This window comes from Atractosteus spatula, chromosome 6 (assembly GCF_055471065.1).
Source record: "Atractosteus spatula isolate fAtrSpa1 chromosome 6, fAtrSpa1.hap1, whole genome shotgun sequence".
In the NCBI taxonomy this organism is placed as follows: domain Eukaryota; kingdom Metazoa; phylum Chordata; class Actinopteri; order Semionotiformes; family Lepisosteidae; genus Atractosteus; species Atractosteus spatula.
The window spans coordinates 42,642,999-42,657,770 of record NC_142711.1 but is presented as its reverse complement, the minus strand read 5'-3'; the positions used below and the strand labels follow the sequence as shown (position 1 = coordinate 42,657,770).

Genomic DNA, 14,772 nt, shown 5'->3' with positions numbered 1-14,772 from the left:
AAATACATTGCTTATTGCTGGGTTAGGGAGTATCTTTGTTTAACATCCTTTTTATTAGAGGGTAGTACATTTTTCTGAGTGTGCTGTTTTATGGAATAGTTTTTTGCTCACATTTGTGAGTTTTAGTTTCCTATTTTCCTTGTGTTCCTTCTGCTGATTTTCTCGTCTCTCATTAGGTGCTGTTATAAAACTCTTTAACAATTTAGACTAAGTCCTTTAGGCTATTTAGTCAAATTCCTGTACTGTATTGCTTTGCTTGATTTTCTTCAATTTTTTAGAAAGCATTTGGACAGAGGATGTCATGTAACCTAACCCACTATATTAATGTACCGGGAAAGACTGGAAGCTCGTGAAATCAGATGACAGAACTATCAGTTAGTAGAGTTAAAGAAGTCTTACTGTTTTCTTACTGTAAAGCCATGAATACTGTATATGTCTATTTTGTGTAAATTCCTGACTACAAACCTTTGCTCTTAATTCTTCTTTGGCATCATCCTCAGGTGGCGCTTCAGTGCGATTGTGGGCGCAGAAAGGAGACCATGATTTGCTCTGAGGCCTCAAGCTCATACCAGAGGTGAGGATTAAAAATGACTTCCTCACTGATTGTCATCTTTTGTGAGCATTTTATTAACCTCCTCTATAATTAGGAGACATATTTAATGTGGCTGGAGAGAGAGTCACTGGAGAGACTTTCTTTATTGTCCCTGGAGCCCTCTGGCACAGCATGGTGTGTTTAAGGTAATATGACAGAGTGCACTGACAGTCAGCTGCTCTTTATGTGGTGAATCATTACAATTGTCACAATCACGCTCTTTAACCCATCTTCAAATACAATAAAGAGCTGTTGCGGTAAGAATTAGAAAGCTTAAATCACCCCATTCAAACTACATTTAAGTTAAAAGTTGTTTGTGTTAGCTGTTACTGTGCTTTGTCCTTTAACCAGCAAATATCATATGGTCTGTAAACCCTGTGTCCATCACATGAACACAAGAAAAATCCTGGAAGGAATTAATTACATGCTGATGTCTTATTGTAGATTACAATAAGACAATAAGCATGCTGACGCAGCTACCCACCTGAACTACTACCACTTATTGTAGATTATGTTAGTACTTGGTATTACACACGTTTCCGCAACAGAAAAACTGTGAATATTATTAATGTGTTTTCAGATTACCCTTTCCAAACCTTCTCTAAATGTAGCTTATGCTAACTGTTCAATTGAAATCTGTACTTTTCCATGCATGCCGGCTTGTTGTAGATGGGAACTGCACAGAAACTGTAAGACAATTTATTACTTTGAACTGCTTACTTTTTTTCTTTTTTCGTATTGTAGAATAACTGCTATAGCCATGGCCAGCCGCCTTTCTGACCTGCAGCCTGGAGACTCTGTAGAAATTGGACAGCTGGTTACAAAGAAGGAAATGAAAAAAGCCAGGTATTGCATTATATTTCTGCCAGTGAATGTTTCTTGGGAGACTTGTAATCTGAAATAATTGAATTGCCAACACAAAATAAAAATGATGCTGATCCTTACTGTCCTTTAAGTTAGTAGCCAGTTGCTGGCCCTGAGAATTTAGGATTGTCCATACTGCTCCATAATGTGTTCTGAGTTATCATCAACATTTACAGAATAGAACAATATCCTCAAGGCAGGGTCTCTGTGCTTTTCAGGTTCAGATTTCCATCCAAGCCCATTAAATGTATTTTGATGTGGGCCTGAAGTTCAACCAATTTACTGAGAGGCATTTAGTGCATAAGAAATAGAAAGTATGCATCAAATGAATACTGGGCATTTGTCATGAATAGCGTGATCCAGTGTTGTTTTATTAATGCCTCTTGGTATATGTTATATGTATGGTATCATGCAAAATCTATTATAATTAAAATATTACAGCATCTTCCTAATTTTGCATGTAATTCATCTTTCATTTGTTTTGTTACTGACCTTTTTTAAAGGTCACATAAGAGCACATGCATCTGAAACCTGTAAATGTGTCTCCTGTTCTATGTTGTAGGTTGGAATGTGATGAGGAGTGTGCATCTCTCGAACGAGTCAGGTAGGTCATGCAGTCAAAAGCCACCACATGTTGTTTTGGCTGAGGCCTGAAAGATTGATGTCCCCCGTTCAGATCCAGATAATGTTACTCATCAGCTGTACTGGAAGAAGGGAAATACCACTGTCCAAGGCAAATTATCCAAGATTTGGATGTTGTTAAATACCTGACCATGTATTGGTGTTGTTGAGGATCTTTGTGTTTGTGTGTCATCTCATCTCAGTGGCTATGTCTATCCTTTTTGAGACATCAAAACCACTGATTTTTGAATTTAGGGATTGCAGTGGAAAAAGAAGCAAATGGTTTGATGTATGTTTGGCTTTCATTTCTCCTGCATTGGTTAAAGTTAAAGGATGTAGTGTTTTGTGCAAGTGACAAGCTACAGTACATTGATATACTGTACTACACAGCTTTAAAGATGAAACGATTGAGTATTGGCCAAGTATCATTTTTTTTTACATTTTTTATGTCTCTGAATACAATTGCAATAATCAAGGACACTTACAACATGGTTGGGACCACTTTCTTGGAAACTGAATCATGGCATTTTCCATTGAATGTGGAAGAAAGACGTACAGGAATTCTAAAATGCTGCACATTGGCGATCAGCATAGATCGTGAATGCGTGGCACAAATATGAAGTGAAAGACAATAAACCCCCCTCAATTCCAGTCAGATGCAAAGAAGTGTTGGTGCTGCAGCAACCTACACTGGTCTGTTTCTTGATTTGTTGTTTTGATCAGTGACCGTGCTGCCTTATATACATATTTCTATTGTGTTCCTACTGCATTACTGACTACCAACCTCTGATTGCCTCTTTGACCAACTGGATCTTCACACTTTCTAGCTGGTTGAATAGGTTGTTAATGGAGATACCTGGCTGTGCAGTTCTGTCATGGTCACATGTCTGGGCTAGATTTCTAGATTTTAAGTCTTCCTAGTACAGGAACAGTAATACCCTGCTATCACCATGGGGCAGAGCTAGAAATGACCCTATCCTAGCACATGGCAAGCTGTGCTTTAAATGTAAAGTTTTATGTTCAACTGTGGTGTGACTTCCTGACTTTCTCCCTCCGCCTGCAAGGCGCTTTGCTGAGGCTCTGCAGATAGACCAGAGTGCAGATCCTTTCAACATCCGCAACTCTTCCACCAAGTATAGTGACAGCCTGAAGGATGATGCAAGGTGAGAAGTGACTGTAAATACTGTACCATTTTTGTAAAACAATAAAAAATAAACTCCATATTTTTTAACATACCAGTGCTAATGGAAAAAAAATCCACACTTCTTGCCAGTTAACAAATTGTAATTTTGTTTAGGAACATTTCCTTCTTACTCATATTTATGAGCTGTCGTACTTGTCCTTGAAGCCAATGAGGAAAGAGTCTAAAAAGTGCAGAAAAGCCAGAACGTCAGACAGCAGATGACGTTAAAATGCATTGTTCGCCAGTGAAATGTATAACGGTTCTGGTGAAGAGCTGCTTTGAATTGTGATCCTGGTGTTGCGACTACCTGCCATTTCTTTATCTCTCTCCCCATGCTAATACAGATATTGATATTATTCCGTCTTGTCTGCGCACAGAACCTTAACCCTTAACCTGTTCTTTAACACACAAGGCTTTGCTGTTAAATGAGTTCAACCCTGATGTTAAGTTTCTTATGTAGGCTAGTGCCAAATATAAATTGATATTAATAAATAAAAATACCCAGATATTTGCTTTGTAGAAAAATCCTGCTCTTCAGATGGTAGAGACGGGTTAGCAGTTTTTACAAATCTTGTTTTCATCTGTGACTTCTGCCTACATCTTACTTTGAGAATTGGAATCCCTGGCTGGTCTGCTTTTTGCTTTGATCAGTACGCAGTATACCAAACCACTGTTTTTTAATATAATCTTTAGACTTGCAAAAGTGTTCAAAATAGTCGTCGTCTAGTCTTTTGCTTTTAAGGAATTTCAACATTTCCGCACTCCAATTTTGTAGTACTTTTTCTCGTTCTGCTGGATTGTTTTGGTCTCACGGAACATGTCCTCTAATGTATGCTGGGTCTATATATTATTGCATCAATGGTGGCCTGCAGATTTCTAGGATTGTGCGTGATCTAACCGTCTCAGATTTCCAGGCTGTTCAATCCAAACATAATTGCCCTTCTCCTCCTTCCAATATTTCCCAATTTCAAATCCCAGACTCCTGCCAGTTTACAGATACAGAGTGTGACTTGCTTGCTTGATGCCCATTTCAAAACTATAGATTTTGGTTGAACAATACAGTAACACCCTAATATTCTTACTTCTGTTCTTCAATTCATTGCTCTCCTTGTTATACCAGCAGCTATGATAAAGCAGTTTTTAATATCATGTATTAACAGGCCTGGAAGCAGCATCAAAATTTAAGTAGGATGGTTCTAACTTCAGCAAGTTTAGTTTTCTTTAACATCATAGAGAATGGTCAAGGTAATGCTTGAGACCTTTTCTAAACCATCTACAGTATGTGATAAATCTACAAACAGATCTATTCATTTTGATAACTTTGTGCTGAACAAATTAATATATGAAATAATATATTAATTATAATTAATGATATTATTGTGGACTGCTGACCTTATATATTATGTTTAACTGTTAATCACGGTCAATCTTGGCAGATGCTTACGTAAGACTAATATACATTTTTTTATGATTTCCACAGTTTATTCTCCTCCATATTGTGATATTTTCTGGCTTTGTCAATACAGGAAAGACTTAAAGTTTGTAGGTGATGTGGAGGAGGAAATGAAAAACTTAGTAGAACTGGCAAGTAAAGTAAGTAACAAAAAAACTTTTGATACCTTTGCCTAAGTGGTCTAATATATTTATAAAGCTTTCTTTTCTACAGTAGAATTTTTATTGTTCCCATCCACAACTTAAATGTGCTGTCAGTAAAAAAATCAAGAATGTATTAAATCTGGGTAAATGTTTAAAAAGTAACATACACTTGTGTAGGAATCAGTCACAGTTTTCTATTAGCTTTTCTCAGTCAAAAGAAAATGTACTTTTTCATGTGACTCCCACTTTGCAGTAGAAATATAAAATATGCAAGTGTTGGAATTCCTCATTACAAAGGATAATTGTAGTTCCTTAACCAGCAATGTTAAATTGTGGCTTAAAATCTTCAGGTGACAGATAAAGCCAGAAATGTCAAAAGGCATCTTCATTTTTTAGATATTTAAATTAGAGACATGCTTCTGATCAAGTAATAATCATTTTAACACTTCTTACTGGTCATCCTGATTGTTTTGTAATACTCTTTTCAAATTAATTTTTCTGTCTGCTCATAAGATTTAATCTCTCAGATTTTAATAACTCCTTTTTGTACTTGAGATCTCTAAGACGTTTGCACATTGCTTGACCATTCAGCAATCTTTATTTGACTTCAAAGGCTATAATTAAATGAAAATTGTAAGGTTTTAATATTAATGTTACATGTTTAATATTAATGTAATTCATATGTTTTAGGGAAAGCAAACAAAAAGGAGCCATTGCTTCCCTCCAATGAACAGAGAGCATCGCAAGATCATCCATGAGTTGGCGGAAGTCTATGGGATTGAGAGTGTGAGCTATGACAGTGAACCAAAGCGCAATGTGGTTATTACAGCAGTGAGGTGAGACTTCAGTGCATCAATCCGTTTAACATTTTCAAGAGAATAGTGATCTTTCCCTGCTCTAGGGAGTCCAATATTCCTTCGCCATTCTCATTCTCTGAGCGGAGAGGTGGCTCTGTGATTAAGGATCTACGCCTGTAGCAGTAAGGTTGCCGGTACAAATCCCGTGGCCGGCAGAGGAATCCTATTCCGTTGGGCTCCTGAGCAAGGTCCTTAGTCCCAGCTGCTCCAGAGACGCTGTACAATGGCTGACCCTGCGCTCTGACCCTCTGTCTGTGTGTCTCATGGAGAGCAAGTTGGGGTATGCGAAAAAGACAAATTCCTAATAAAATGATCTTATCTGTTGAGTATGCCTACTGTATCTTCAAAAGAAACCCAAATTTATAGTAGCAGAGCAGTGTTTTTCATAACATCTGTGTATCATCCTTTATCTGAACTACAATACAGTATGTAGGAATAAAATGGTTAAGCACAGTTTGTCCCAAAGAATGCCTTGATGTAATCGCTTATCCAGCGCTCTGTCAGGATGAGCCATCCTTTTTGGCATCCTCCAGTAACTCTGTAAACTGTAATACCTTAACTAGTTTGAAAGAAAATTGTTTTTTTATTCAATTAGCTTTTTCCTTTTTATTTTTCTTGCACAAAAAACTGGGAGAAAAGATTGCAACTATTTTCTTCTCGGTCAACATCAAGAGTCATTGGACCATCATATCTATTGCAGGATAGAAATTGTTGATTGTTGTATACTGACCCTACTAGAAGATACAGGTGTTAGTTAATTCAGAAGTCTGCAGTGATTCATGATTGATGAAGATTTTGGCTGCCTTCCCATGGGCTTACCTGAAATGACAACCTTCAAGCACAATAATACTCTTGTTGAGTCTTCATGCTGCTTGCTTAACAGTTGATTAATTGCAAAATGGGAAGAGAGAGTTATGCCATGGATGCCCTTATCACCAGATAAGGAGTCCCACTGAATATTTGTGGGAATTGTTGGGACCATATACAGCCTCTAGGGCTCAGAGACCAGTGAAAAGGCATATATGTGTCCAGTCTTATGAGAGAAATAGGGCAGAATCCCAAAAGAATTGTAGTGAACTTGCTAGAAAATAGATTGTCATTTTTCTGACATGAATGTGTTGCAATAATAAGTCAGACTGCCAGCAGCCATGTCACCCTGCAGCTCTCAACTGGCTACCCACTGAAGCTAAGCAGGGTTGAGCCTGCTCCATACCAGTACCTGCTGGGAAGCTATGGTTGCTGCTGGAAGTGGTGTTAGTTGGGACCAGTGGGGGGCGCCCACCCTGCGGTCTGTGTGGGTCCTAATGCCCCTGTATAGTGGCGGGGACACTATACTGTAGTGGGAGCCGTCATTCTGATGAGACAATAAACCTATGTCCTGACTCTCAGTGGTCATTAAAGATCCCCGGACATTTCTCAATAGGAGTTGGGAGTTATCCTGGTGTCCGGGCCAAATTTCCCCCCCTCGGCCTTTACCGTGGCCTCCAAATTGTCCCCATGTATGATTGGCTTACACTTGCCCTGCAATGGACTGGCACCCCGTCCAGGGTGTACCCTGCCTTTCGCTCATTGCTTGCCGGGTAGGCTTCCCGCAACACCAATGGTAAAGGGGTTTGGCAAATGACACGACATGGCAATAAGTCAGACTTTTTAAATGTTCTATATAGATCACTGTGGTTTTGAAAACATTTCACAGGCAAAAAGTAAACACTGATTCCTTTTGGAAGGTCAATAAATGCTTCATTCGGGGCTGTTTTTTTTGCTTTTATCATAATTTGAATAAACTAAAAGCTTATATAAGTCATCTAATACAGTATTAGGTTTATTCCATGCTGAAAAAAAGAAGAGAACACAACGTTTCGGCCGTGGAGCCTTCTTCAGGTGTGAGAGAGACAAGGCAGTAGGCAAAAGTAATGTAGGGGGAGAACAAAGGCTGGGAGGGAGGAGGAGTGAGAGGCGGGAGCAGGGGACAGAAAGAGAGGCCAATCAAGAGGTGTGAAGTCAGAATGGGTGTAGAGAGGTGTGAAATGAAACTTCCAATGAATGGAGAAAATTTAAAAGAACAGTAGTCTGTCGTTAAGAGAAGGGAGAATGTGTGATCCTAGCTGCAGAATAATTTGGGTTTTGGTAGTCTTTCTGATGTACAGTATGAATTTGGAAAACCGTCTTTGAGAACACAGACGGAGAGATTAGAGTGGTCATGGCCGTCAGAGGTGAAATGAGAAACAATGGGCTTGGAGAGATCTTTAATCTTCACAGCCCTGACGTGTTCTCTGAAGCGGTCTCCGAGTCTCCTTCCTGTTTCTCCAATGTAGATGGCTGGGCATTTACTGCAAGAGATACAGTAAATAAGGTTGCTGTAGGTACAAGATGCCATCTGGGTGATCTGGAATTGTCCTGAGGGGCCTTGAATGAGTGTGGTGTTGGATGTGTACTTGCAGGTGATACAGCGAGCTCTGTTGTTTTTCTCAGCATGGAATAAACCTAATACTTGTTCCTTTGCAGCCTACGCATGCTGACGCAGCTACCCACCTGAACTAATCTAATACAGTATATTACGATTAGACAGGATTTATGAAAGGGCGCATTGGCTTCTGATAACATAATGCTACTTTTCTATATTGAAGAGCAAACCTCTCACCAGTTAGCTTTTTATGTTGCTTAGATACAGAAGTGTCATTTGATCATTTAGAATGAAACTGTTTCAGTTGTCCTTGAACAATTTGGGTTTGGTGACTGATTTGGTAATTTTGTCTGTAATCTAGAATACCTCTGTAGCATGTGTTCAGACTAGGAAGGTACAGTAATATCCTTTCAGTTTGTATTCAACACTGATTGGGCATTCAACAGGGATGTCCACTTTCACCTGGCTGTCTCTTAGAGAGCATAGCAGCCTTGTTCCCAGTGATATACCGGTATTGAAACATTGTGGTGCTCGTGACAGTCATTTGTTTCCTCATACAGACCATGTTTTTCCACTTGTGTGCCTCATTACAATCGAAACGTATATCTGGACTAGGAACAGACTGAAATCCCTTGAAATCCTCGCATGGTTGGATTGATTTGTAGGACTTATACAGAGAACTACAGCTAAATTACATGGTTCAGCTCCACAAACTAATCTTGTATAGACTGTTATTAATTTGCAAGTTTTATTTAAATACACCCCTTCAGTAGGCTTCATTTTAGTTCTGTTGTGAGTTCCCTCTTTTCCTCGTTTTGATCTCTGTTGTATTGCAATGATATCATTTAATCTAGATTTTTTGTTCTCAAATAATAATTCAGCTTGATTTGTAGCTGTAAAATGCCAGTTGTAGGAGAGTTTTCCTCAAACGTTTACTTTTCAGTACCGGAAAACCTCCTATCTGAAGGTGTCGTTCTTCAAGCTAGACATGACATTTAACCATCTGATGCGATTGTGTGTCTTTCCAGGGGAAAGTCTGCCTGTCCTAACACTACGCTAACGGTACTGATAGAGCGAGAAGCTGCAGTGAGACCTCCACCCCCAATCCCTCACATTAAACAGCAGAGTAATAAGTAAGTCATTGTATTTGTCTGTATCTAAAATAACAGAAAATGGCCAGTTATTGCTATTTTGGTTTTGTTTTTTACAAAATCTTTGGTAGAAGAAATACATTTTCATTTTAGTCGTGCAATGTAAACATATTTGCACCCAAAAGTTATATGGCTAACGTTCTAATTTATAGTGACTATTGATATTGGAGACGTAAATGAGTTTGGCAAGTGCTGTGTTGAGTAGTGCTCACTAAGTGTGCAGTGCTTTTCAGACCATACCTGTGAATCCCTTTATTTTGTGAAATTACAAAATAGTCCATTCAAATTGTTTTAAACATAATATTTTACTAAAAACCTGAATGTTCAAGCTGTGGATTTTTATGGGAAGGATCAGTTACTAAATGTCTATAAAGACTAAAACTGAAATATGTCTATTGTATTAGTATAAAGTTTTCAAGTCTCTGCAGATTCTCAGAAATATTCAAATCAAGATATTGACTGGGCCATTCAAGGACAATTACTGTTATTTTCTATTATAAGTCTCATTTAGATTTGGCCTTGTGCTTTGGGTTGTTGTCTTGCTGAATGGTGAATTTTCATTCCATTTTTAACTGTAGCAGACTGAAACTGTTTTTCCCTGAGTGTTTGCCTGGACTTTGCTTCACCAGTTTTTCCTTCAGTCCTAACAAACTTTCCAGTCTATTAAAGATTGAGTAGACTGTGCTCATGGGTATACTCAGAGACTGATGATATTTTTGTTTCCTTCTCTTGATCTTTGCTTTTCAATGACTTTATTATCCCAAACTTGCTTTGAAAGCTCCTTTTTGTCTTCATGGTTGAATCTGTGGCTTGACATGCTCTACCTGACCAAGGAACCTGACCGAGATAGGTGTTATTCTGAAATAATGCACACAGACACTCAGATAATTCTGTGGCTTGTTAAGGTAATTCTGTGCACCTATTCGGTGACTTTTCCATTTTTCTTTGAGGTAGAAATAATATCTGTAAATGCCAATGTGATCCATCAAAATGTCATGACAAGTTTTTAGGCAAAATGTAAAAACTGTATAAGGGTCTATATCCCTTTGCAAGACACAGCAATTTTCATTATTTTGTTCATCACTAGTAATACTGGAAAAGCTTAAATAGGATCATATTAAAACAAAGTGTTTTGGATAATCTGGTCATGTCTTCTGATAGTGATGTACAATGATAGTGTACATCTTAACAGATCGTAATGTTTTTAGTTCTTCAGAGTTAATCCTCCTCATGGAATTGTAACATTTGTCTCTGAAGGTTATCTACACCATTTGGTAACCTACAGCTCTTAAATATATAGAAAGATAAAAGAAAACGAATATACAATGCACTCTGGCCTAGTTCATTTTATTGATCTTTTCTCTGTTGGCCTAATATATATTTTAATGTAAATACAACAGTGTAAAAATGTCATAGGTCCTGCATTCTTTAGTCTTTATACAGCTTTTTGGCCTTTAAATGTAATATTCAGGTCTGCTACCTAAGAGGTTTGACTGAAACATTTAATTTCCATTTAGCTGTGATCTGTTAACCCTTTGGGCACATAAACCTTGATATCAGCTCATTAAATCTCATGAGCACAGACATCCTTATGACTGTCAGTTTGTCTTCAGGCACCTTTGGTCTTTTTTTGAAATTCCAGTATGCTGTACCTTTGATCTTCAAGCAAAGTGTGTAAAATATGTTCTGAAAGACTCATTTGATCTCTCTGTTAATCTGATAAGGAACATCTTTAAGGCTAAAGGTGTCTTTTTAAGAGCAAGCAGTTGCTGTGAATTTTGAGAATTAACATTTTGCATTTGCAATGGACTGGCGTCCCATCCAGGAAGTACTCTTCCTTGCACCCATTGCTTGCCAGGATAGACTCCAGCTCCCCCACCACCCTGAATTGGAAGAAGCGGTTAGAAGATGAGTGAATGGATTATTTTGCATGATCAAAATCCCAGATCAGGCATCCCTCGTTTTATGCGAGGGTTATGTTCTGCAAAAACCTTGCAAAAAGGGAAATCGCTTAAAGCGGTCCCTTAAACCTGCGGGAAAAAGGGGTTGCGTGGAACGGTGTTCCAATTGCATTTCTAATCCCGTAAATTCATGCTAACATACATTAAGAACTAAAACTAAACTTGACATATTATTTGGGACATTATTTTAACAAAAATAAATCAACACTCATCAAAATGGGCAGACAGTAAGGCTCAAGGGAACGAGATGGGGGTGCTGATGGTTGAAGATTACGTAGTAGAGGAAGTTCCTGGAGCAGGAGATGAAGTCCGTGGCCTGAGGAACTGCATAATACTAGCCTGCCGAGCCAGTCTCTGTTTCTTTGCACACAGTTCCTTTTAAGGCGTCAGGATGTTATCAAGACCACGTTTAAAATACTGGCTTCTCTCGTTACTGGGGTCTGCATCTATTATATATAGTTTGTGCGGTGCGTTTTAGCGGGCTTCTGGGTGTTTCGCTGGAATTCGCTCTACCGCCACAGATCGCATAAAAACGATTTTTTTCACACAAAGAGGATACTTGGAAGAAAGGGTTCAATCACATAAAAGCGAAATTCGCATAGACTGAAGCCGCATAAAGCTGGGGGACGCCTGTATAGAGCGTGACAGAACTGAAAACTCCAGTTTTTCATCAAATCGATCAAATTTGACATTTAAAGAGAAATCTTGCATTTTGGGGGCATGTCAATAAAATGTTTAAATGCCAAAGAAAGGTGTGCTCTACCATAGGCTAAAGATATTGTCTGGAAATACAATCCTGGTCTATTTTATTATATGTAGACCTTAAGCTGAATATAGAATATTTACCATCCATTTATCCACTTTCTAACCGCCTCATCGAATTCAGGGTCGAGGGGAGCTGGAGCCTGTCTTGGAAAGGGGTTATTCTAGGGTTAGACTTCCTGCAGCATCTTTTGGTCAGCTCTTGGGCTGAATTTGGCAAGACAACCTGGCCTGGATAGATTTTCTCCATTTGTAGTTGATCTTTCGGACAATGGAGGGATTGACTAAAAATTGCTTGGAAATGACTTCCCAGACTCATAGGCATCAACAATCTTTCCTCTGAGGGCCACAGAGAGCTCTTTTGATCTTGGCAAGATGTAGCCACACACCTCAAATGCTAAGACCAAACCAGACCACAGATTTCTGATGTTTATTTAAGACAGCGCCCTCCAAGATACTCTCTAACAATGTTCTAATCATTTGCAACTGTTTTGGTGCACCTGATTCTAATTTTAGACATTTGATGCAATGATAAAGGTAGGGGTGTACTAACTTTTTCCGCACAAGGAAATTGCATTTCTGTTGATTTAAATAGTACAAATGAGTGATTTTTCAATGTGACCTAATTTAAAAAAAATAACCTTTATCTACTGTATCAATATTGTTGAAGTGATGATCAAATATCCTTTTGTCCCAAACTGTAAAAAAAGACAAACCTTTTCATGGGGTGTATTTACTTTTTCGTACCACTGTACAGTAGCTATGTTCTTTTTTTCCATAATGTTCTTTGCACATTATGGCTTTTGATTTTTTAAATTCCTTTTATTGGGAAAAGAAACATTTCTAGTTTAATGAGGTATGTTCTCTGATTTTTTTTCAGGACTGGCAACGGCAGCAGTTGGCACAAGCCCATGCAGGAGAAGCCCGTGATTGACTACTTCGATGTTCAGGATTAAAAGAAGTGATTAGCATAAAAAAAGGAATGCGTACATACATAGACATGCTCTGCCAAACAAATACCGAACTGACAGGTTCCTACCCTTCATTTTGTGTTTTTTTTTTGGCCAGATGATCAAAATGCAAGACTTCCTTCTTTACTGCAGTTGTTTGCAGCAGGGAAGGCACACTGGCTCTGTGCAGTCAAATATTACGGTTTATAGCTTGACCCTCTAATGGTCTTCCAATTCATGTGTATTCTTGACCACTTCTTATTGTTGTCATCTCTGTATGGGAGTGAAAACATTATGCCCTATTTAACAGTTAAGTCTATATCATTTGGTACATAGTGACTCCAAAATTGTTGCGTGTATGAAAAGATTAATAGGACAGTATTGGAAATGGAACTACCAGTGCATTACTTTAGATTGTTGACTTGGCAATCATTTGTGTGTTGCATTTGATATTTAAGGAAAGCACGACTCCACTAAAGCCTCTTCTGTGCTCAGTCACAATTTTTGCCGAGTCGACAATGTAATTAGTTTTGTTCCTGTAGTCAATTTATCTTTGGTCATTCCTAGTTTGTGTGCTTTAAACTTTGCATTTAATTCTTGCCACATGCCTTCTTGGGTTTAATTTGGGTGATTTTGGTTTTAGAATCTGTGAATTGTGCTCTGAAGAAACCAGTGATGTTTATTCAGCATAAGTAGTTGTCAAATTACAGATGTCTCTCAGTCCCCATGCCATGGTGCCTTCTTCATACTCAACAGGAAATTGTGACTTTCAAGCAGTGTTTCATATACTGTACAACATAATTTGAATTTGACAAATGATGTTTTAGAAATACAGATATTTTAACAGTCTGCGTTTCTTCTGTTTGGCAGCCTCTTTTCACTGTTTTCTAGCTGCACTAAGTTTGTTGGCTGAGCAATAATCATCTTTTACCTTTTTATCAGGCCTCCTTTAATTTCATACCACTTATGAAAGTGCCCCAGCTTCAGAATATTAAATATGTCTTTGTCATAATAATAATTCATAATTATAACATAATTCCTAAAACTGGCAGATTGAGACCTCCCAGCTTCTGAAGTCAACCTAAAGGAGCATTCATTAGTCATATTTCCTACTTAAAATGAACTTGACATGTCTTTTAAGAGTTGTAACAAGTAAAAGCTATGACGAGGTATAAGGGCAGTTCGGTTTTTGAGTTGGTAAACACCTATTATGCTATTGTCACATGAATGGTAAAAGCCTGAATATTTTTTGTATTTGCTGATAACTTGGAGAGCCTTTGCAAATCTGCTGATCAACAGACAATCTGTGGTTGTTTTTAATAAAAGGGTGTGGTGCTTTCAGACTTGCCAGTTCAATGTGTGTGGCCTTCTGTTTATCGATTTGCACGTTTGCATCAGTTTGTATGAAAGCTTTCTTGCTTAAGAAATAAAATTTTCTCATATCCAGCAGCCAACAAGCCTGAAGGTGTGTTATTAAATCGGTCTTATTTTGTCGACTAGTTACAGTGCTAAATTAATCCATATCTGAAGATAAAATTTGTGTGTGAAACACCATTGCCTACTGTAACTGGCTTTCCCATGGATGTAGGTGTTGCAAAATTGTACCCTTTCCACATGCGAGATCCACGTTTTTGATCAAAATGACTTCCAGGAGCTTGTCTGAAATATCTCCCATTAAGGAACACTAAATGTATGCATTAGAGTTATTTTTGTAATGTTATTATACAGTATATAATGTTATAACTTCATATATTGCATATAGTAAAATACTGTATGTAAATTATTTCATCCATATTTAAAAAGGATTTTTAAAAATGGTTTGCAGTAAGCA

The 14,772-nt window shown here is 38.1% G+C and overlaps 1 protein-coding gene across 1 annotated transcript in view; it reads left to right on the top strand.

Annotated features, from left to right (window-relative positions):
* nfx1 (nuclear transcription factor, X-box binding 1) overlaps positions 1-14,395 on the top strand; it is a 30,916-nt gene extending 16,521 nt beyond the window's left edge. The window contains exons 17-24 of the mRNA XM_088919162.1: positions 501-574; positions 1,337-1,438; positions 2,019-2,060; positions 3,142-3,240; positions 4,787-4,853; positions 5,547-5,692; positions 9,146-9,250; positions 12,872-14,395. Of these exons, the coding sequence (XP_088775288.1) occupies positions 501-574; positions 1,337-1,438; positions 2,019-2,060; positions 3,142-3,240; positions 4,787-4,853; positions 5,547-5,692; positions 9,146-9,250; positions 12,872-12,947 (711 nt within the window). The 3' untranslated portion in view covers positions 12,948-14,395. The remainder of the gene's footprint in view (positions 1-500; positions 575-1,336; positions 1,439-2,018; positions 2,061-3,141; positions 3,241-4,786; positions 4,854-5,546; positions 5,693-9,145; positions 9,251-12,871) is intronic.
* Positions 14,396-14,772: the final 377 nt, after the last annotated feature.